The 24,726-nt window shown below is 41.4% G+C and overlaps 1 protein-coding gene across 9 annotated transcripts in view; it reads left to right on the top strand.

Moving 5' to 3' along the window:
- The window catches only part of AKAP13 (A-kinase anchoring protein 13), a 337,951-nt gene that overhangs the window by 287,050 nt on the left and 26,175 nt on the right, over window positions 1–24,726 (top strand). For all 9 annotated transcript variants that reach the window (XM_060005469.1, XM_060005473.1, XM_060005472.1 and 6 more), the window contains 3 exons: window positions 4,830–5,004; window positions 20,127–20,194; window positions 22,353–22,419. In XM_060005469.1, the coding sequence (XP_059861452.1) occupies window positions 4,830–5,004; window positions 20,127–20,194; window positions 22,353–22,419 (310 nt within the window). The remainder of the gene's footprint in view (window positions 1–4,829; window positions 5,005–20,126; window positions 20,195–22,352; window positions 22,420–24,726) is intronic.

Below are 24,726 nucleotides of genomic sequence, written 5' to 3'. Positions count from 1 at the left end.
AAGCGCGGAGAAGTATGCTTCAGGTAACAGACTAGATCATATCTTGTGATCTGACTTCTAGCAAGTAGAACTCTTCATTTCATGTTCACTCTTCAACAAGAGTGAACTGTTACTGCACAGTATCTTTTTCCTTTAACTTTTTTCATAACCTCAAAGGACTGGAGTTTGCTAGTAGGGGGATGAAGAGAAGGGGCAGGAGAAAAGAAGGCAATTTGTGTACAAGTGCAGCCTGTCGTCAGTGGCAAGATGGCATCAGTTGACCTGTCACCTCCCATCTTCTCCTTTGTCAAAGTGACAGCACTCTTTTGCAATGAGGCTGCTTCCTCTTTCAGGCTCTTGGCTTCAAGGTTTGATCTCTGGGGGCTTGTGCTATCTCTAGTGATGGAAATTCACAAAAAGTTACAAATCTGTAACCCTGGATTGCAATTCTTTTCACATTATCAGGGGTTTAGGTGCCCCAGTAGCCAAATATATTAAGAAGCTTAAGAGTCACCTTTGATCATTGTTACTAGCTCACTTTAAATAAGGTTGTTTTATCCCCCCATAGGACAGCTCAGCTTTTGTCAATGTACCAAAGATAGTAAGAAATAGGGGAAATGGTGAAGTAATATATGTTATGTTAAAATTAAATACCTTCTCTTTATTTGCCATTGTACCCACAGGAGAGCTTTACCATTCAGAAGTATTTTATTCTCTAAAGGATAACACAAAAATAAGTGAATAATTCCTTGGTGTGATGATGCTAGCTCTACTCTTTTCCTTAACTGTTGAATAATGTTAGTTCTCCATAATGCTTAAAAAATTGAAGATGCTACTATAAATGTTAGCACTGGTTTTTATGTTAATTAGTATAAGCACTCTATAGTATATATAATATACTATGTATAACATAGTATATACTATATATATTATACATATATTCTCATACCTGTAGCCAGTATATGAGAAATTTGGGGGAAATTGAGTACTCATCCTTTATATGTCCTTTTAAGAATTCTCATTAACTGGCATGAGTTATTAGGTAAATATTTGAATCTTTTTTTGAAAGAGGGAGAACCTAAACAGGAAGTATAACAGGAAGACTGGCAGTTTCTGCTTTTGTCTTTTAGTATCTTTAAGAGGTAGTACTGTTTCCTGCTAAGTAAGTTTACTTGCTGCAGAGTATTTAAACACTAATATGCATAATGTCCGCATTCACAGAGGGAGTGGGGTGACCCTCTTTAAACCATCCTGTCACACTGATTTTCTTTTTTCTAAGCTTTCCTCTTTGCAAACAACAGGGAGACAGTTAAGGATGTTTGAGACAAATTCTTAATCTGACTTGAAGCAGGCATTTTCGGATGTAAGGATCAGACTCCTGCACAGCTGTTAATGTACTCCATGACTTTGTAACAAGACATTCAGCTTCAACTCCCAGTTCCTGTGGTGTGTCTAAAAAAGAACTAAACCCCTCCGCCTTTCAAAGGTGCCGACTAGGGTAGAGTTGTGTTTGCAAAGGCTTAAATCAGCATTAGATACCATTCTCTCTCTCGTTCCTTCTTTGATTAAAGACCTGCAGTGTGACAGTTGCTTAATCACAGCATGCTCCACAGTTTTCCAGAAAGTTCTCTGATTTTTTTTTATTATAATTACTTGTCTCAAGTGGTAGGTTTAGAAAAACGAAAATATCACTTTCCCTCATAGTATCCTAGCATAGTTGTTACCTGCAGTTTTCTCTTTAAATATTGTTAGTTTCTATTTCCCCAGCACACAGGTTTAAAAAGCATTTTGGCAGGTGTTAAGGAAAAGTCAGACTTCAGGAAACTACCAATCACCGCCTTACCCACAGGCACGACTTCACTAAAAAAAGTTTTCTTTGTAAATGTATTGCTTTTTATAAAATGAGCACATCTAATTAAATAGATGTGTTCTTTAACTTCTGGTGTTAAAAAATCGGCCTCAATCTTGCCAGAGTTCCCATCTTGCAACTTAAGTACTGTCCACACACACTGTGTTAGGGGGAATTTGTTCTCGTTCGTGTCCGGTGTTCTTTGTAACTAGGGTGGTTGGCTGTACTGGCAGCGTGCAAATAGTTAAGCTTGTCTTAAGGAAACAAACAGCCTCAGCCCTCCCTCCTTCCCTTTCTCAACCAGTCCGTGGCTTCCTCTTACCGTTTCTCTAATGGTTGCTCTGATGGCAGCTCGAAGCTGCTGGGCTGTGCCCCGCCGGCATGAGCCCCTCCTTCCGTGAGAACACATTTCCTGGCATGGGGATCGAATCATGTCGGTAAAATGGGGTCGGTTTCATGAAGCACCCCTTATAACAGTGAGATTCATAGGACTAAAACATGGGGAGGTAAGCGCCTGACTTCTTTAAAGCACTAACCTAATAAATACAGAAAGAGACAGTGGAGTTTATTGTTTTGTGTTGTTTTTATCCCTGGAGGAGCTAGTTTGGATTGTTGCAAAGGATGAGGAAATAATTTATTATCTATTCAGATTCGAAGAGCATTGCAAGGCTTGAGAGAGTTGCCATAGAAGATTTTGTTTTTCTTTTTTTTTTTTAAAGGTAGAAATGAGGTTTTTTTTCTTTAAATTTATTTATTTTTTGGCTGCGTTGGGTCTTTGTTGCTGCACGCGGGCTTTCTCTAGTTGCGGCAAACAGGGACTATTCATTGCGGTGCGCGGGCTTCTCATTGCAGTGGCTTCTCTTGTTGCGGAGCACGGGCTCTAGGTGCGTGGGCTTCAGTAGTTGCAGCACGTGGGCTCAGTAGTTGTGGCTCATGGGCTCTAGAGCGCAGGCTCAGTAGTTGTGGTGCATGGGCTTTGTTGCTCCATGGCATGTGGGATCTTCCCGGACCAAGGCTCAAACCCGCGTCCTCTGTATTGGCAGGTGGATTCTTAACCACTGCGCCACCAGGGAAGTCCCCATAGAAGATTTTCTTAACTCTTACAGCATGCTTTTTTTTAAGCTTTCTTGAGCAAAATGTCAGGTGCTTTTCAGTTTAACATTTAATGTATGAAGAAGCCTTTAGCAAAATTTAGTTAGAAGAAAGAAATTATTAGAAAAACTCAATTTTTATTATTTTCATTAGTTTTGCATACTTTAGCAGTTACGAATTTTCACTCAGAGCAGTTTCCTGTTTTGTAAAGTGAAGTAGTTTGTTTTTCTCCCTTCCTCTCCATTATTTTTTATGGTTCTAAAGTGTAGCAATTTGGCTCTTAGAGTTTTATGATATTCATTCTGTTAACAAAGGAGTTTACATGAATCATAGACTTAGCAAATATTCACCATTTCAGTATAGCAGATGGGTTCTGAATAGGAAGTCAGAAGACCTGGGTTCTGATTTTAACTGCAGATCATTTGCTGTGTGACCTTCTGTGAGTCAACAGACCTCTCCAGCCCTTTGCAGTAGAGCGTAGTGAATGAGAGCTGAGCTTTAGAGTTGGCAGATCTGGAACTTAATTCCAGCTTGGGCAGTTACTGGTGTGCGACCTCCAGTACAGTATGAGACATCTCTAAGCCTCAGTCTCCTCAAATGTGAAATGGAGATCATAGCTGGTACTTAGTTCATTGGGTTGTACCCAATGTATGAGAAAATTCATGTCAATTGTATACTACAGTGCTTGGCACACAGTAACTGTTCAAACTTTTAGCTGCTATTTATTATCTTGCTCTTTTCAGTTAGAACATGGGAAGCATAATGCCCACCCTACTCACCTCAGAATTATTGAATCAGATGAAATAATGTATGTAGAAGGCATTGATTTAAAATGTAAGGCATTTGGTAGTTGTCAGGATCACTGACTCTGGGGTACCTATTTTCCAGGAATTTTTTTAGATTACAATAGTAGTAGTGTATGCCCTGGAAAATGGGTACCCCAGGGCTAGTGGTGATGACAACTAATAAATGCATTCTACCTACCTCTGTGAATTGTAGTTCATGGTCCAGTTAGTTTGAAAGAGAATTATTCATTTGGTATTGGTTAACCAGCCGAGCGTGTGCCTAACCGTGTTTGTGAAGGACCTCTTGTGGAGAGCATATAGTTAGACCCCACAGCCCTCGTCTCTTGACAGTAGTGTGTACCTGAAATGTCCCTGGCTGCTTTGGGTATTTTATTAAGGATCTAGCACTCATTAGTATTTCTTTAAATTTTTAGGGTTTAAATCCCTCCTCCCCCAATTTGAAAATTGGGCCAAAGTTAATATCTGTGAACCTTGAAATTCTAATTAGTAAGAATAGAAAATGTATATGTAGGGGGATAGTTAATATTTCTGGCTAGAGTAAGGGAGGAAACATCAGAGATGTGCCCTCACGTGGGGATATGTGATGGCTGGGAGGCAGTCAGAGGGGACCCTCGAGTCATTTTTGATGCTGCCCAATCATCTTTCCTCTCCCTCAGGCTGGTCCCAGAACTGTCACCATCCTTTCTTCTGCTTCCTGCTTGCAGCTGGCCCTGAGCTCATTGCCAGCTTCCCCCATGGGCCGAGCTGTGGCTCACTGAGGAGGATTCACGGCCACTGCAGACTCCTCCTCCAGCACCAGAAGCCTCTTTCTCTCTCGTGCTGGTCATTGGGCAATGAATGTGTCTGTTGGCATAAATAACCAGTGAATAAGCCACTGACAGAACTGTTTAGCCTTCCCAGTCCTCTTAAGGTTTTTCTAATGTAGCTCAAATGCCCACAGGTTAATAAAAAAAAATTTTGTCCAGGACAGTGTTCCGAATTTTCATCCAAAACATTCACCAGCCACTGTTGACCACATGCCAGCTGGGTACCCTTCCAGAAGGGAAGGCCTTCTAGTGTTAACTGAAGGCCTTCAGTTAACTGTCGATTGTTTTCTTTGGCAGGAAAAGGAAAAGGAGAAAGATAAAATTAAGGAGAAGGAGAAAGATGCCAAAGAGAAGGAGAAGGACAAGAAGACTCTGAACGGGCACACTTTCAGTTCCATCCCTATTGTGGGTCCCATCAGCTGTAGCCAGTGCACGAAGCCTTTCACCAACAAAGACGCCTATACTTGTGCAAGTAAGAGACATGCTTCTTCCTGTGTGACGGAACGCTCTTGGCTCAGAAAACCTCATTTCTAGTTTCCTGTCCTTCCCACCCCTAATCTGTTCCTCGTTTATGTGGAGAAGTAGCCCTTTTTCTATCTCTCTTTAAATAGCATTGAAGAAATTAATTCTAGATATATAACATACAGCCTATAATTTTTTCAGACAGCCCAATTTTAAATATCCTGTCCTTTTGTCCCTAAGCCACTACCTTATTCCAGAAGTCCATGTCAGCATGAAAACAGTCTCATAACCTCAAACCCTCAAGCTACCCAGCAGTCCCTTGTCAGGTCGTATATGCTCATATTTTACTCTAGTACTTTGGTGTATGCTTCAGCCATTGACCAGCGTCAAGTCACGGAAACTGCCAAGGGAGAGGGAGAGTACCTTCGCGTGCAGAGACGTTCCGTATTGACCTCTTGCTGACCTGCTTACTACCACCTTAAAGCCAAGTCTGTTAACTGAACATGGTTCCTGGTTTTGACGATATGCTCTGAGACAGAGGATGGCTAACTTTTTCTGTCTAGATAGCAGACTTCTTAGACTTCATGGGCAATACAGTCTCTGCCACACTACTGAACTCCGCTGCTGTAGTGCAAAAGCAGCCATAGATAATACATAAGCCAATGAGCATGGCTGTGTTCCAGTAAAACTTCATTTATGGGCAGTGAAATTTGAATTTCATGTAATTTTCATGTGTCATGGAATATTAGTCTTTTCTATTTTTTCAACCATTTAAAAATGTAAAAACCCTTTGTAGTTCATGGGCCATACAAAAATAGGTTACAGGCCAGATTTGGCCCACAGGCTGTTAATTTGCAGATCCTTGCTCTGAGGCACTACATCTCAGAATTTTGTGGTTGCACACACATAGAAAGTAATAATATTCATAGTGCACACCAAGGAAAATCAAGGAGGCTGCTTGTGGTCAGAAGTGGCCAGTGTAAAGGTCCACTCTTCCAGAGGCTGAGGTGATTCGGATCTTGTCATACCTGTAACCAATTCAGGCCAAATAGTGACTAACTCAGACTCCAAGAAGCACTTCTCAGACCATGATGTCATGACATTGTCTTGATTTCAGTCACTTATGTGAAGTATCCCAAATGATCTGTTACTAAAAATAGTTGACTTACTGAAATTTGAAATGTTTAAAACTTTATTTGAGCAGAGTCTAAGTTACTGCAATAATAATTTCCACTCACTTGCTTCCTTGATATTTAGAGAAAGAGTGGAGTGACAACTGGCACACAACCTATCTTATCCACGCTGCAGCTGTTGTGACTTTTTAAACGACGTTAACGTTAACACTTAACGTTGTGACGTGGCGTTAACACTCACGTGCTTGTAAAATGCCTCTTATGGATATATTATACCCCAGTATTGTCTACAGCCATATTTGTTTTACTGTCCTATTTTTTTTTTTTAAAGAAAACTTCCGGGGGGCTCTCATCTCTTTTTTCATCCTCGTGTGCAGATATCACACACATTTATGTCCTCCTTCATGTGTGACTTACTGGGACGATGATAACGACTCCAGCATAGTAATACATTTTATGTGACCTCGAGACTGTCACTGTTCAATATCCCCCAGCATGTTACTCTGGAGCCCAGGTTCTAATAGGACTCATTCTTAGGACACCAGTCACCAGTTTAGTTTCTTAGCCACTGGACACAGACAGCTTCTCAATACTAGAATAACTTGGATGTCTAGGGCAGTAGTCACCAAGCACTTTTTAGTATGTTTATCTATCATTAAAACATACTTAGTCTACTCACACGGGGTATGTGTGTGTGTGTAATGTGTGTGTAAAAAATTACGTACATGTCCTATACTATAATTACAAGGAGCTCATTCTAGGAATGAGAAGTCAGGTTTGCCATTTTCTTGTTTGCTGGTTAGTTATTAGTCTTCTTAATATTGTCCTAGATGCACAGTTTCTTTGCAGGAATTTGTCTCTTTTTCATTTTATTTTAGTTGAAACTAAATATAATTTATAAGTTTACTTTATTGAGCACCTGTAAATTTCCATTCATCACAAGATGCTGAAAGTAAACGAATGAGGAAGCTGTTACACATCCCTGACCTACCTTCCGAGGGCCTCTTCTTCCTTCCAGAATCCTCTAGGATCAAACATAACAGGAAGCTGCCTAACGTTAAGGCTGAGTGAGCCACCCATTTATCAGTCTACATATTAACTCCATTTCTCTTTTAAGTCAATATAAGTGAGAGCTGTAAAAATTTCCTCCTCTATTTCAAAGAATCATTTTGTGCATCCCTCCTGCCAAGTGTCTGATCTCCATTTTGGGAGTACTGGTCTTAGAGAAGAATAGGGGAAGGTCATATTTCTTGACTGGCAGCATGAAATTAATATTCAAGGAACTTCATCAGTACAGCACACTGAACACCTGCTTTCTGCGATAAAACGTAATTTTTAAATATGTATTTTCAATAAAATATATTTTTTAGAAAACTAATGCATAACTGAGCATGCAGAAAAGAAAATCCCCGAGCAGTATAGATTCTGTTCTTTCCATTAGGGACTTTTAATAACTCTCAACATCTTCTCTTGCCTGTGCATTTGCTAATGCTTCTTCATAGCCGTTTGCTTCCTTACATGGTATCTGGGTTTTTTTGTTTTTTTGTTTTGTAAGTTCAGCTTCAGCTTTATAAGTCATTTTTCCCTCCCGTGGGAACCTCTAGATTCCCTGTTTTGTCACAGTGACCCTGTGATGCAGCAGTTCTGCATTTGTTTCAGCTGGATCCCTCAGGGTTTCATCATTCCTAGATTGGGATTCCATTAAACCTCTAGAGAAGATTTCTTAACTCAGGGTTCCAGGAGATATGGATGGTGTAAATTTGGACCCTGGATTCATATGTGATACAGAATTCTCACTCAGGGTCCTGGGGAGGGCAGGTTTCCTTGCTGCTTCTGCAGGGCCAGTAGGTGGACTTTCTCCAGGCCCTTCAGCATGGCTGTTACAGTCTTTAGTTTAAAGCTGTTGGCTTTATTTAGGGGTCTCAGTCCCAGCTCCCACTATGTGCCCTGAGACCACACATCCTCTCCCCAGTTGAGGGGGATGCTCTCTACTGCTCAGAGTACTACACAACCAAGGGGTGGGTTTGAAAAATAACTGAATAAAACTTCAAGAATGAAAGTAGTTCTTGAAGAATCTTCATGGAGATTTTCACATACTTCAGTGTTCTGTGTCCTCAGTGGATTGTTCTGATTTATATTTATTATATATATATATATATATATATATATATATAAGAGAAAATGGCTTCCACTCTGTCCTCTGCTTCAGTAGGGGGAGAGCTGGGTGAATATTCTAGAAGATCTTGATGACTTCAGACTGGATTTATTTTTTACATTTAACTACCAGTAAGTATGCATTTGAGTTTCTTATCTTCAGTTACCTAAACTCTGCAAGGCACTGTGGTTCATTCAAAAGCAGTTCATCAACAAATATTCATTGAGCAGCCGAATGTGCCAGGCACCTTTCTCTTGCTCTTTTTCTTAAAACTGAATATATTTGACATGCAACATTGTGTAAACTTAAAGAATGCAGAGCATTAATTTGATGCATTTATATATTGTAATCTGATTGCCATTGTAGCCGTATTTAGCACCTCTATCACATCACATGATGATCCTTTCTTCTTAGTGGTTGGAATATGTAATTAGAGGCACCTTTCTCAAGTTGCTTATTACACAGTCGCTTATAAGAAGAGTTCTCGGGACTTCCCTGGTGGTGCAGTGGTTAAGAATCTGCCTGCCAATGCAGGGGACACGGGTTCAAGCCCTAGTCCGGGAAGATCCCACATGCCGCAGAGCAACTGAGCCCGTGTGCCACAACTACTGAGCCTGTGCTCTAGAGCCCGTGAGAAACAACTACTGAAGCCCGCGTGCCTAGGGCCCATGCTCTGCAACAAGAGAAGCCACCGCAGTGAGAAGCCCGCGCACCACAATGAAGAGTAGCCCGTTCGCCGCAACTAGAGAAAGCCCCGCACGCAGCAAAGACCCAGTGCAGCCAAAAAATAAATAAAGAAGAGTTCTCAAGGTATAATCCTTGGTACTTACTCGTTGCAGCATTATTCATATTGTGGAAAATTTTAAAGGAACTAAATGTCCAACAGTAAAATATAATTTATTCATCAGGTGGAATATTAGGCCAATAGTAAAAATAGAATAGATCAAAGGTCGGCAAGCTTTTTCTGTGAAGGAACTGATAGTAAGTACATTAGGCTCTGCAGACTATTAGGTGTCTGTGGTGACTACCCTACCCAGCTCTTGCAGCACAAAAGCAGCCATAGACAAGACATAAATGTGACTATGTTCCAATAAGTCTGTATTTACAAAACAGATGTGGGCTGACTTCGGCCCCCAGGCCACGGTTTGCCAGCCACTGGGATAGCTCTGCAAGTACAGACAGATTTCCAAGACATTTTGATAACTTGAGAGGCAATAAATAGAACTGTATGTATGATCCCAATTTATAGAAAGCAGATAAGTAAACAGTAATTGTTTATGTAGATGTATAAGAATATCTAAAAGGATGTACACCAAACTGTTAACAATTTGTAAAAGAGGTTAGGAGAGGAGAGATTGAAGGGGACTAAGTTTTTATTTTATACTTTTGTGTTTGAATTTTTTAAGACTGTACTTAAATATTGTTCCTCTGAGTAAAAAAAAATGTAAACATCAGATCATTGGTAGTTTCAGAGGTTTTTCTGGTTGTCAGCCGGTCTCTGATGAAAGAGCAAAATATGTTGATGTTGTATGAAGAACTTAATGACAAAGAGCAAAATGATCTCTGGAAAGCAGTCAGCCTGACAGAAGACCTACGGAAATTGCTCTGTATAGCACCAGCATGAATAAGAAGCAGTATCGTTGATTCCACCAACTCTCAGTTCTGAGTTGTGAAGTGAAATATTATCAGAAGGTTTAGGGACAAAAGAGAGAGAAAATCTTGTTTGAGGACCCAAAGAATCCTTTTCTTTGTGCTATAGAGGACCATAGGTTTGTGGTTATAGTGAGTGGATGACTCTTTCCATGACTAGCTCCAGGTAACTTTTCAATTTAAATGCAGGCTGGAAAAAGTCTAATGTATGTCAGTGTATGAAACATCTTATCATTGTCATTGATTTTTGAGTATACATTGTTTCCAGGTTAAAAGAGTTGAATTATACTCTCCTTGACTGTATCGTTAGTCTGTGTTAGACTACAGTGACTACTGAACCTGCAACTGACATATGATTGATTTGTCAGGTAGCAAAAATACCCACTATGATGTAGGAGAACACACCTCTTTTAACCAGGCATCCTAAACCCAGTTTTGTTTTTTTCATACCTTTCCCTGTGAAACATAAATAGAAATTCTCTTTTATTGGACTCAACTTCATGATGAAATACAGCTAGGGCACCTCAGACTGTTGAACCGCTTTATGCTGTCAGTATAGCTTGTGGCAGAACTCCCCCTGGAGAGGACACCTGGGGTACCTCTTGGAAACTTCTATGGCCCAAGGATACCAGAGCAACCCATGGAGAATCACTTGTGTGGGGTCTGGTACTGATGAGGAAAAAACAGACTTAAGAGGTTTGAGGGGGCTTCCCTGGTGGCACAGTGGTTGAGAGTCCGCCTGCCGATGCAGGGGACACAGGTTCGTGCCCCAGTCCAGGAAGATCCCACATGCCGCGGAGCGGCTGGCCCCGTGAGCCATGGCCGCTGAGCCTGCGCATCTGGAGCCTGTGCTCCACAACGGGAGAGGCCACAACAGTGAGAGGCCCACGTACCGCAAAAAAAAAAAAAAAGAAAAAAAGAGGTTTGAGGGCTTCCCTGGTGGCGCAGTGGTTAAGAATCCACCTGCCATTTCAGGGGACACAGGTTCAAGCCCTGGTCCAGGAAGATCCCACATGCCGCGGAGCAACTAAGCCCATGCGCCACAACTAGTGAGCCCGCGCGCCTAGAGCCCTGTGCTCCACAACAAGAGAAGGCATCACAATGAGAAGCCCACACACTGCAACGAAGAGTAGCCCCTGCTTGCCGCAACTAGAGGAAAGCCTGCACGCAGCAACGAAGACCCAATGCAGCAAAAAATAAAATAAATTAATTAAAAAAAAAAAAGTTTTGAGACTTGTAGACTAAACTTCTCAGCCACACATCTGTGTAGTAATTAAATAGTTTGGTAGATAGGACAGTGGTTTTCAGAATGTTTTTTGTGGAACTGGTGTTTTGGAAGTTCCAGATTTTTGGATTTAAACTAATTTAAAACGTACTTAAAAATATACATGCTCAAAAGTGTAACCAAATTTTAACATCAGCATATTAACTGTAGCTGTCAGTCTACCTACTTGTTTGGATTTTTCCTTCCATCTCGAATTAATTGAAGAACGTAATATAATTGCAAGGCAAGCCATTTTTTTTAACTGCTAATATTTGTACCAGCTTATCTATGAAAATGAAGATATTCTCTATGTTATGTATGCAAAACTAAATACAGACATAAATTAGATGCTGAGGTAGTTATGTGAATTCCAAGTATAATATGCACCTGATTTCTCATTTTTGGATCCATCAAAACAAGTTCATTTTCTCTTTTATTGACTTCAAACGCAAATGTTAAAATTATAGTTCAAATATCTGTACTAAGTATTTTATGTATTTGATAGCACACAATATAACAATATTTTATGTAAGACGTTTTAAAAGTAGAAAATCAGTAAAATAGGTCGACTACTAGTTTTATGCTAACAGTGTTTATAATAAGTAGGATGGGGGTTTTTTGGTTTAATTCGTAATTTTTAATGTTAAGTCACCTCAGGTGTCTATTTCTTTTGGAAGCAGATTATTTCACTGAGTCCAGTGTGTCATCACAAGAGTCTTTTCTGTTTGGAGAATCAGTCTGGGGGAGGAAGTATAGTCATCATGTCCTCTGCCAGTGGTTCTTTGATTTATGGAAATCACTTGGTCAAACTGAAAATGTCACAAATTATCTTAGTTCTACCCGCTTAGCAAAACAAGGAAGAAAAGTTAATGTTTTTCAGTTTAAACTGAAAGAATCAAGGGACTTCCCTGAAGGTCCAGTGGTTAAGACTCTGTGCTTCCAGTGCAGGGGACATGGGTTCAATCCCTGGTTGGGGAGATAAGATCCCACATGCCATGTGGTGTGGCCAAAAAAATTATTTTTAATAAAATTTAAAATAAATAAATAAACAGAGAATCAGACAGCAAAAAGGAACTGTTTGATAGGGCCTGATTATTACTCTACTATGCACCTAAGGTGCAAAAATACATTTTTAGTTTAAATACCACCCCACCTCAGAATCTTAGGGGCTACCTATCTCAACTGTACCTTTGCAGTCCGCTCCAGAGGTAATGTTGAAATAAGCTCGACATTTAGTGGTGGCATTAAGGTCTGTTTGTTGACAGGTTGCTGCCTGCCACATAAAAAAAGGGGGAAAAAAATCAAGGCTTGAAAGCAAAGGAACAACATGTAGTCATCTTCCCAAAGGAACAAAAGTAATGGGCTGGTTCTCTCCAGCTTCCTGAAGAACAGTGCCTGCAGTGCATGTTTGTGTGTGTGAAGCACCATCTGTAACCTTGGCAGGAAGTGGAAAATATGAGTAATTTGGGGACTCAGAATCTCTTTTCCCCCCTCCCTCCATCCCCTCTCATGTCCAGGATCTTCCCAGGGGTCTCAGGAAACATAGCATCCCTCCAGTTCATTTAACTCCCAGGAAACCCTTGTGCTCTTAGCCTCCCTTTTTTGGTTTAACATTAACCCTGTTTGCTGACCCTGGAGCCTCAGACCCCAAGTGGCTGCTCAGTCAGTTTTGACTCGTGGTTTAGAGAGATCAGCCGCACGGTTCATCATGGTTTTGTGTGACGATGGCTGATGTTGATCTTCGCCTGTCTCTCAAATGTCTTTATTCACTTTAATATATCTTTTTGCATGCAAATATTAAGAGATACAGCAGGATAGAATTTTTAAAACAAATCAGCATCTCTTCACCCCGGTAGAACACACCTGGAGCGGTCTGAAGTCAAGTCGTGGTGAAAGCTGAGTCCCTTAGGTGGAAATGGTCAGGATCACAAGATGCTAGAACTAGCAGGGAGCAGTAGCGAAGCCTCCCTGTAGCTCCCCTGAAGTCCGCTCCTGGAAAACAGACAAATGGTGGCAGCAGGGGCTGAAGCCCCTTGTCGGGACTGCTTCAGAGTAATTTAAGTTATGAGAAACTTGACAGGGTTGTGTGTGTGGTTGGTTTGTTTGTTTTAAACTCAGCCAAAACTCTACCCTTATTTTAGGATTTCAGTGACTTTAATGGAGAAAGGAGAAGAGCGTCTTTCCAGTTCTCACTTCTTGTAGTTATGTAAAGCTTCCCTTGAATAATCAGCTGTTCTTTCCAGCTGCCACAGATAATTTGGTCTTTGGAATGCTTGGTGTGGAGTCTTTCAGAGTATGGAATTCGTTCTGTTCGGGGTTTTTTGGAGATTGCCAGTGGTTCTGTTTTGTTTGCTTTAAACAGATGTAAAATGATATTGAGATTATTGTGGATTTATTTTCTGTTGTGTTAGCAGCTTCTGAGTACTTTTGTGGTAGGTTGGTTCTCTTGATTAAAAAAAATAAACAAGTAGACCAGCTGCAATCTAAGTAGGAAACATAAGAGTTTAGAATGTGTGTGACAGTTGGATTCAGCTTTAGATTTTATCCGGGAAGACAGCTCTCTAGATAGGCAGTTTTCTTGTATTTAGAATTCATTGCTTAGATAGTAAAATACATATATCTGATTAAGGAAAAGAAGTTCGTTTAGGGAAAAGGAAGGTGAAAGAGCCTGAGCAATAAAGTCAATTCTTATCCAAACAGAGCAGTTTCATTTTGGTTTTTGTTTGTTTGTTTACCAGTGTTCTTCTGAAAACTGCTGCTAGGTGAGCACTTCAGCTAAGATGATTTGGGTCATCTGTGGCTTTCCTCTTGTCCTGTACATCAGCATTGTGGTTATTACACTAACTACCAAGAATATCTTACAAGGCTTTTGTATCTACACTCTGTCAGTCCAGACCAGGCAGTGTCTCACACTCCCCAAAGAATTTAAACAAGAAGTTGTGGAAATAATTTTGGAGCGTGTATTTCTAAATTGTTGGTATTTAAATGTTTTTTTGTTGTTCTGTTTGAGTTATCTTGGTTAGGGTTGACACAATAGGAAGCAGTTGCACCTTTCTCTCCTTAAAGTTAAAAAACTCTCCAATGTTTATCCTTAAGAAGGGTCAGAGAATTTTCCCCAGATGGATTTTGCTGCTCAGACCTGTCTCTAGGAGGAGCTCTTCAGCACATCGCCCACTGGACTGAAGTGGCAGAAGAGCCCTTCCTTCAGGTCCCCAACACAACTCAAGGTGAATCCTTCCCTTAACAGGGAGGCCTGGAAAATGCCATGCTGTAATTTCAATTTGGCATGGCCACTCCTCTTACCCTTCTTAATGCTGATTTTCTTAAGCCAGTCTCTCTAACGGGTTGTTTGATTTTTCTGCTGAAAGAGAGTGTATAGTATATAACAGTTCACCAAAGATCTGGTGGCAGAGGTTAAAAAAAAATGCAGCAACAAATAGATGATAGCTCCCAGTCATGTGGGTTTTCCTTCATATCCTTTTGTTTGATGCCTCCTTGTAGCAAGAAAAGAAGTTGAAGGCTGGGCTGTTTGCTTTTAAGTTCAGAGGAGTCTAATTAAGGGTCAGCTCTGTTCCCATAAACCACTGTGCCAAGACCTTTTTGAAGAACTTTATAGAATGAAAGTATATTGCTTACTGCTATCAGGAAATCTTTTTGAAAAATAAATAAAAGGCCAAATAATTCTTTGATCTCCCTAACAACATGGTATAGTCTGTGGCAGAGAGCTTGAAAGTGTATTAGATTTGTCTTCGATTCTTAAGTTCTCAGTAATTGTCTGTTTTCCAAAACAGAGGTTTTAACGACATGACTTTGGCTGATGTCAGTGGGGCGGAAGTTGCTAAACCACCCACGTATACCACTAAAACCATTGCCATGAACTGAGTCCAGGACAGCCTGCTGACAAGTAGAGTAGTTTCCAAGTAGGTACTTGAGTAAGTTAAGCAGACATCTATGCAAACTGTTTATCTCTAAGACTTGTGACCATGTTAATGAAGTATATTAAAGTTTTCAGCTGGGTTGTGGGTTTGGGGACATGTCTCAGTTAACTAAAGTGGATTTGTATGAAAATTTGTTTACCAGAAGTGCATTTTAAATATTACTTCTGCTTTTATGATTCATCAATTGCAGTTGTCTTTTAAATCTCAAACACTGGCCTGAGAACTTGAATATTGCCAAAGTCTGTTTAAAAGTGATTGTACCTTTCCCATTGTTTAATTCTCTATAGGGTGATGGAACTGATGGGGAGGAAAGAAACAGGAAGAATGCAACCTGAAAGCAAGTTCTGTCCACGGTGTACTAGTTACTAGTTGGTCATTTTTGTAGATCAGAATTAGTGGCAAGTTCTCAAGCAAATCCACCACCCTGTGTTGCCCATCCATGCCTAAAATATCGATTTTCATTACAGCAAAGGAGAAAATGCTGTTTTTTAACTGGAATATAAGATAATAAAATCTAATTGAAAATTGTTTTATATTTCTTTTAAAAGATAAGCAAATGCAGGGAACTTTGAAGGAATTAGAATTTGGGTTTTAAAAAAGAACACACTAATATAAAATAGTGCATGGATAACATAACCAACACCTATGTGCCCATTACTCAAGATGAAAAAAAAGTAACATTTTGTCATATTACTTTAGATTATTTTTCAGTTTTGAAGAAATAAACCATTATAGTTAAGGTTGAATTCCCCTGTTTCCCTGCCTAATCCCATTCCTCTTCCTTCCTCCCCAAGACAAACACTATCATGAATTCAGTGTGTATGAAGCCAGTGTTTTATAACTATCTTATATATAAATAATATTAAAAATGTTTTTTTTGTTTTTAGTTTATTTAAGTGGTACCATACAGTGTATCTCATTCTGTAACTTGCTTTATTCTCCTCAGCATCATATTTGGGGGATCCAAACAGGGTATTGAAACACATGGATCTAGATTATTGACTTCTGACTCTTATATGGTATTTCAGTTTTGAATATATCAAATCTGTTCCACTACTAAGTCATTTGGGTTATTTCCAATTTCTGTCTGTTACAGTGCCGCGGGGAACATCCTTAATTGTACTTGTGTGTATCACCATGCTATATACCAAGAAGGGAATTGCTAATTCATTGTGTGAGCACGTTTTTACCTTTACTAGATGTTGCCAAATTACTTTCCAAAATGGATGTACCGTCCATTGGCAGATGATGCGAGCTCCTGCATCACCATATCCTCACCAGTACCTAGAACTGGCAGACTTTTATTTTGGCCAATCTGGTTGGATGTGAAATGATATTTCTATGTTGTTTGAGCTTGCATTTCTCTAATTTCTAGAGAGCTTGAGCACCATTTTGTGTTTTTTGTGAATTGCCTGTTCATAGTCTTTGTATTGTTTTTCTGTTTGGTTCTTTGTCTTATTGTTTTATGAGGAGTTTTAAACATTTTTAAGATGGTGTTGTTGGATATGGCACTACCTTTAATTCCATTTCAAAATGTGGGCTTTTTTTGTCCATGATAGGAATTCATTAGTTTTCCTCATATTCTTATCACCCATGTTTTAAAGTATATTTTGTTTAAGTAAAATGGAGTGAAGAAGAGGTTCTCCTAGGGTACCTAGGCAAGACTCGAGAGGGTAAGGAAGAATGGGATTAAAGAAGATGTATATGAAAGACAGAGGGAAAAGATAGGGAGGGGAGCTGGAAAGCCTGTGCATGAGAAAGAGATGATGGAGCAATAAGACCACCCCGTGGTCCCAGGCATCTGTGTAGCAGGGGAGGGGAGACATGTACCCTGAGTAAGGATAGTGGGGCCGATACGGGGGGGAAAACACGTTCTGTCTTACTAGAAGATGAATATAGATATTTGCCTTAACTACTTTGTTATACTTCATGCTGTGGGTCTAGCAGCTTGGAGCTCACCTGCCCACCCCTCTCCCTCCTTCAGACATCTAGTGCTTACTGTGGGCCTGAGGCTGAGGCTAGGAATATAAAATTTAGAAAGACAGAGTTAGACTCCCTCCAGGAGTTTTCTGCCCAGTGGAAGAGTATGGCCATCACAGTACAGTACTATAACAGAGGCAAGCATGGAATTCCAGAAGCATAGAGGTGGGGAGTCTTATCTTCCCTGCGAGAGTCAGAGCTGAGTCCTGCCAACCTAGTCATGGAAGGAACAGAGGGAAAGGGACACAAGTACAGGAAACAGTTTGTTCAGAGCTCAGAGGTGTGACAGAACATGGCAAGGGGCTAGAAATGTATACAGCACGTGATGGGCCATGTCAAGCTAAGTAAGAAGTTTGGGCTTTATCCTAAAGATGATGGGGAGCCATTAAAAAAGTTTCTGAGAAGTGAGAGGCAAAAAGTTTTGAATACAAATCAATCAAGGCAAACGGTCCAGCCCACCTGTTGCCTCTTTGAGTCTTTCTGGAAGACCATTGGCTAGTGGGGCTTAAAGTCTTTAGCCAAAGTTCACCAAGTCTAGATCCTGGAATATGAATTACATTGCCTGATGTATAGAAGGGCATAACAGCATTGGCATCTCAGAGTTATGTGGATTTCTATTTGTGATTCTGCTTTTTTCTCTGAGTAGTAAGACGATTTCTTTATCAAAATGTATCCTTATTTTCAAGTAGCAGAGAACTAGACAATTTAATGAGGGCTAGTGGTTTCCGGTCCTTGAGAAAAATATCCTCAAAATGTTTCCTTTTGCTGATTAGAATGAGTCACTCCCCAGGGGTCTCTTTCTGCAGAGCCTTCCTTGTGCCCAGAAAGGGATGTTGCTGAGAAACCCTGGCATTAATATTCAATGATACATAACCCTTTTTTAGCTGCTGACTTCTGGAACAGTTTCACTTCCTATGTGGAAATGGTCATGATCCCAAACAGTAGGAATTGCAGGGAGCATCCATATAGCTCCCTTGCAGTCTTCTCCCGGAGAAGAAAACAATGGAAATAAGAATAGAGCTGTGACTGAGATAAAGCCTTCCAGGTTTTTTCCTCTTGTTGATTCCCTGAGTGAGCCTTTCCCAGGAGAGTCTCTCCTCATGCTGCCGTTGGTAAATGGATGTCTCTTCTGATTGTTTAACATCAGAAAAATGACCAGACAGTGAATTTCCCTTGGGGTGGAGCTAGAAGAGCTTAGCTAGATAGAAGGCTTGGTAGGCCTGAGAGTAAAAGGCCCAGAATACTTCACCCCACCCCACTTCCAGACAAGTTCCCGCTCTGAGCCATCCTGTCAACAAAAGTAGAGTTGCTCCCTATCGCCTCTTTTAAGTGGAACTTTCCCTAACCATGCTCTGAAGGATGGGTCTGTCCTAGTGATAATTCAGATGACTAAGTTGAAAACTCTTCTGCAACATGAACCTTATAGAACAATCTAGTGGATTTACTTGGAAAATTATCTCTTTCTTCAAGAGATGTAGCATAAGGAGTCTTATAGGATCACAGAGAAAAGGAACTTGGGGGAAGATGTGGTACTTCCTTTCATTTTATAGGTCTGAGGAAACTGAGGCCTCTAGAGAAGGAACTTGCATAGGGTGACATTAACTAATTAGGAGAGCCAGGACCTAAATCACATTTAGTGTGATGGTGGTTCTTCTAGTACTCCTTTTAGTGTTGATAAGATATTTGACATACTGTAATCTAGGTTGTGTCAGGGCACTTGGCTTTTGGATAAAATAGACATAAGATCTCCAACAGACGTTTGAGTAGGTGGCATGAGCCAGGCATTATGCTAGGGAGACCTAATTAAGGATTCGGCAGTAGATGAAGGGACCTTACCCTAGAGGAGCGCTCAGTGGAGGAGAAAACCATAAGATTATCCAACGCATTGTGACTGGTGGTGTTAGGGAAGAGACCTGTGAACCCAGTAGGCATTGAGGAAGGAATGGGGAAAAGCGTCTGGGGTTCTGGCAGTCTCCATTCTAGTATCCTCGTAATCCGTACGTAGGAACCAGGAGAGCATCCTGGCCCATGATTCGTGGGTTACCATAGGCAGTACCCGTGGTGCTTCCCAAATCAGGGTGTGAAGTGTTGCCTGATGGGTGGTATGTGTTGATTTTCTCAGGCAGTCCTTCCCTGGAGAGATGCTCATCATGGGGTGTCCCCACAGACAGCTCTTGTATTTGTTTTACTTCACCTCTGGCCTCCTGGCACCATTCTTATGACATCATAGAAGCAGTACAAGCTGATGATGACCCTATTGTGAGGCACAGAGGGTGGGGTTCTTACATCAGTGGCCCTTGTGGGCCAAGGAGTGAGAAGTAAGAGTTGAAATAAACTCGTGTCCTTGCAGGATTATGGGCTGTGCTTCATCTTGCGGTAAATCTCTGTTCATCATTCAAGAAGTCTCCCACTTTCTCTTGAGTCAGAACTCCCAGAGGTGCTTTAGGGTGGTTCTGATGACCTTTCTTCTGCAGCTGTTGACTCGCTCGGGGTGTTGCAAAAAGTTCAGGGTAGTTAGGTTTGCAAGTCGAAGGTCATAAACAGGTAGATTTTCAGATTCACATTCCACCTTTGACACAGCCATTACAGATTTCACAGCCCCTGTTAAGGGGCTGTATTTATGTATTATTTGTGGGTGTTACTCAAGGTATATGTAAATGTCTATATATGTAAATACATACCATTTATGTCTTATTTGTGACTTAGACCTACATATTGACAGCAGATGCTTTCACTTTTAGTTTTGTAGCCTCTCAGCTTCCTGCCCGAGAAGTTTCAGATTTCTAGTTTTTATTAATCAGAAATCACATCTGCTCTTGTTTCTCCTCCTCCAAATGACATCGCATGCCTGCTTCCTAGAAGAGGGCTGCAATCTGTAATTTCGGCTAGTCACGTTCTGACGTGTGAGCGACTTCACCTGGCAGTCTGTCGGTTGCTGTGGCAATGGAAAATCAGTCTGGGGGATCTGTTTGCTGTGTATTAATGTCACCTGGGGTTTTGCTCTCTTTTCAGATTGTGGTGCTTTTGTCCACAAAGGCTGTAGAGAATGTCTGGCCTCCTGTGCAAAGGTCAAAATGAAGGTAAGACATTTCTGGCTAAACCAATAAAATCTTCAGAGTTGGGAGATTTGGGGTTGTAGTTTTTGTTTATTTTCATCATTTTGATGAAATGACTACTTTGAGACTCAAATAACCAAAAATGATTTTTCTCTTCTTAACACACTCGGGAATTTGTGGCTTTTGGAAGGTAAAATGCTTTCAGAACTGCTCCATGTTAAATGCACATTTCTCTGTGATTTTAATGTGTGTCGCCGTTGAAGTGGTTTTCTTCTTAACTGTGTCTGCAGACCTCCTCTGCCTTTCACACGCCTGGCTTCCTTCTTCAGGACCATGAGGGCAGCAGGTGGAAATCAGGGGCTCTGACATGCTGATGGGCTGGGGAGTGTCAGGGTTAAACGGGCCTGTGTGGCAGCACTTTTCTCCACAGGCTTGTGTGGATCACATGACAGGAGCAGGAAGTGTGTGATGGTACGTGCTCTGAGTATGCAGCTGTGTGGTAACAGGCACTGCATATCAGAGCCCTTAAGGAAGAGTATGGGGCTGGGGGCAGATGGGCGTTTAGGCGGCCTGTGTGGTTTTCAGTGTTGTAGTCACTCATGAATGTCTTTGTTCCTTGTCAGAAGAGTGCTCTCCAGCTCCATCTACACAAATGCTCAGCATGCTGTGTGCTTCCAGTAACCAAACGCATTTATCTAGTGCAGTGGCCTCCAACTGGAGTGTGCATTAGAATCACCTTGGGGGCTTGTTATAAGACGACACTGGGCCCCACTCCCAGAGTTTCCAATTTGGCGGGTGGGGAGGGGCCAGGAACTTGCCTTTCTAATAAGTTCCCAGATGATGCTAATACTGCTAGTCTGAGGACCACACTTGGAGAAGCACGGAACTCTAGTGTAAAGATGACAGACCTCTGTACCCCAGATCTTATTCAGTCCATGGACCTAAATTTTGTTTGGCTCATGGAGTAATTTTTTTTATTTGAGTTAGTGTATCTATTGAAAAATCGTATTTCACACCAATTTGGATTTCTGATTTCTCCTGAAGAGATGGAAGATCTCACAGCCCTGGTATTTCCCCTTACCCAGCATTCCCAATTCCCACCTTGCTCTTTTTCTTTTTTTTCCATAGTACTTACCACCTTCTTAGGGTCTACTTAACACACTGTATGTATTATTGTATTACATTTACTTTTTATGATCTGTACCTTCCCCCCACTAGAATGTAAGCACTAAACTTGCCAGGCAGTCTGAAGTCAGGACTGTTTGATCCATCGATAGCTCCTAAGCACGTAGAACAGTATCTGGCCTGTAGTTCCTTAAATGTTAGAGAGGTGGGTGGTGGGTGGTAATCCACTGGGGCTGAGTGGCTGCCGCCTCCTCTAGACAAGATGTACAAGCCCCAGACTGCCACTCCCCCCCTCCTCCAACTCTCCTCTGTCCTTTGTTACCTGCCTGACCCCACAGGCATTTGAGTTTGTGATCTCTGGTAAGACTGCTGTTACTGTGAATGTGCTATAGAGAAGAAGAATGATAGGGATACAGCATATCCCATGGAAAAGAATGTAACCTGAAAGGGGGAGTTTCATTTTAAATGGACCCTTTTTCACTAATGATTTATCTCAGACTAATTGCTTCAGTCGGTAATTTCTCACAGTGTCTCTGTTCCATGCTACAACAAAGGTCTTAAAATTAGCACTTTACCTAAGAATTATTTTACACCTTATAAATGCGAGTCACTGGAGAAATAGAAACGAAAAGGGCACAGATGCCGCTCTTAAAGGAGCCAGCATTCTGGTGGGGAAGATGGACAAGCAGACGATGACCATAAGTAAGGAAAAAGCTAGGCGGGGGCACATGCAGGATCCTGAGGGGTGCCAGTCCCTGCCTCGGGTGAGGAGAAGAAAGAAGCTAACAGACGGCTCTACCAAGGAGGGATTATCTTCAAATAGAAGAATGCCATGCCTGTGACGGTGAAGAGAGCATTCCAGGCAGAAGAGACGGCATTTGCAGGATCAGAGCGCTTGGCGGGTTCAGAGGAGAGCCAGAGTGGGTGGCTGTAGCTAGGCCTAGGGTGCTGGGGACCGTTGGCAGGAACAGAGCGGGGAAGTAGGAGCAGAAACTTGAAACTTGACAGAAGATAAATTGTAAATGCAGTGTTCACTCAGGCTTTCTTTTCCTTTCAGCAGCCCAAAGGGAGCCTTCAAGCACATGACACATCTTCGCTGCCCACGGTCATTATGAGAAACAAGTGTAAGTAGCTCAGCCCACCTCTCATGATTCCTCTTCGCCTCTCTGGTTCAGGACTTACCCATACTTCTGTAGTATTTATTTGTTATTCTTAAGCAAGATTTGAATACCTATTTTGAATACTTAGAGAAGGCTGCAGTTTCATTGACCAAAAGCTTACCATCAAACTCTACCATTCTACCATCAAACTCTCTGGAAGATTCTAGAATAGTGTGTGTCTTAGCTTAAAAGGCAGCACCTTAGCCCTGTGTGTCTTGAAATTTCTCTTGCGTGAGTCGACAGTGAAACTTGCTTTTAGCAGCGTTACAGTTGCATCAAATGAGATCTTGCTTCTTAAACTTCTTGACAAACTGTGGAGTTACGAAAATAGTTCTTTTTTTCCCCAAGGACTTCAGTGGTACACAAATTGGGTAACTCACACCTCTCCCATTCACATCAACCTGTCTTCTCCAGTCTGTGCAAAGCTTCACTTTGGTTTTACTTAATATTTTCCCCTTTTCATTCTTCATTCCCTATCTCATTCCTTCCCCTTCCTCAGCACGCACTGCAGTATATTTAATGTAAACCTCTCTGATCTGCCGTATCTTTAGACATATGTGTACCTCTGGAAATATCACTTATGATTTTGTGCGTTAAATTTAAATTAGATGATATGACTTGCTTATCCATTCTGCTGGGTTTTTTTCCACTCAATATGGTTTTGAGATCTATGCGTGTTACTATATGTAAGCTGTTGTCTCAGATCGCTGCATGTGTTCTTTCATAAATATATACCACATTTTAATTATCAGTTCCCCCAAAGACAGTTGTCTGAGTTGTTTCCAACTCCTGCCATAAAGATGCAGTAATGAATATCACCTAAATTTGCTCTATGGGAGCCCATGTGAAACTTACCCTCAGGCCGTGTTTTCAAAGTGTAGATCCTGGATCAATTAGGAGTGCCAATTCTTGGGCCCTACCCAGACCTACTACCTCAGAGATTCCAGAGGCGGAGCCCAGTGATCTGTGTTTTAGTAGCTGCTCCAGGTGATGGTGATGCACACACTCGAGCTTGAGGACCACTGCTCTGTGCCCGACGGCTCTGAGTGCTTCCAGATGGCCCCGGAATGGCTGTAGAGACTGTGCCACCAGGAGGGTGTGGAGTCCCTTTAGCTAGAAGTCCAATTATTGCCCGTCTTTGCATGTGGATTCCTAGAAGAAAAGTTGTGCCAGACTGTCACCCACTTTAACCAGTGATCCAACCCATTCCAACACCTTTTACAAGTCTAATCTTCCTTAAACTTTTGTTCTGTGACATTATCCCTTATTTCAGAAACCTTTTTTTTCTTTCAAATCAGATAAAATAGCATTTTTCCCAAAAAATACCTATTATGTCTGACCCCCACGTGTATTCTTATTCCCGTTTTCCCCTTTTGATTCCTGAGGTAACGTAGCGGTAAGAGTACAGCTTGTGGATTCAAGTTGGATGGGTTTGAGTCCCAGCATCCCACTTAACAGCCGTGTAACCTCGGACATTTACTAAATCCCCTGTACGTCATTTTCCTCCTCTGTGAAAGGATGGTAATAGTATCAGCCGGTGGTCATCGGGTTTAAGTGAGATCACACCAATGAAGTACTTGGTGAGAGGCCTCCTTCAGTGTTTGCTTTCACCACTACCATCACCATCACAAATAAGGATGCTGAGGCTCAGAGAGTAGTTAGCAACTTCCCTGAGTGCAGTGGATTGGTTTCAACAAGGGAAAGTTGTTGTTTGCACCCCCCTACGCTGCCTTTTAGATGCAGGTTGTTCTTTATAATTTTCAGGGCTCTGCATGACGTGACATCGTTCTGCTTCTCAGGCCGTTTCACTGATCCCTTATATACACCCCTCTACTTACTTCCTCTTCTGCTTGTTATCTCCCTTTCACATTAATAGAGTGTTTCTGCCTTCCTTCATGCAGTTCTCCTCATCAGAATGTCCTCTTTTTCTGCTGACTTACCCACATCCTACTGTTCTTCAAGAACCGGTGTTTCTTCCTCCATCAGATTTTATCTGCTCAGCAGCTTCCTTTCTGAGACACTGAGGATGTGCTCCAGGCTCTTGAACACTTGAGCATGTTCTCTTCCCTGCCAGTTGCCCTTCTTCCCTGTTGCTGTGGGACCCACATCTCCTAGTTTCCTGTGTGCTTCCTGCAGGAAGGGTCTGGTCGTGTTATAGGGTAGCATGTTTCTGGTGTTTATTATATCACCTTCTTCTAAATAGAATTTGAATTGGAAATTAATGGTTTTATTAATTTTATTAAGTCAGAAACATCCTGTAATACTGTGAAG

The sequence above is a fragment of the Delphinus delphis genome, chromosome 2 (genome assembly GCF_949987515.2).
Source record: "Delphinus delphis chromosome 2, mDelDel1.2, whole genome shotgun sequence".
NCBI classification, from domain to species: domain Eukaryota; kingdom Metazoa; phylum Chordata; class Mammalia; order Artiodactyla; family Delphinidae; genus Delphinus; species Delphinus delphis.
Note: the sequence above shows the minus strand (reverse complement) of the source record. Positions and strands in the feature narration are given on the sequence as shown.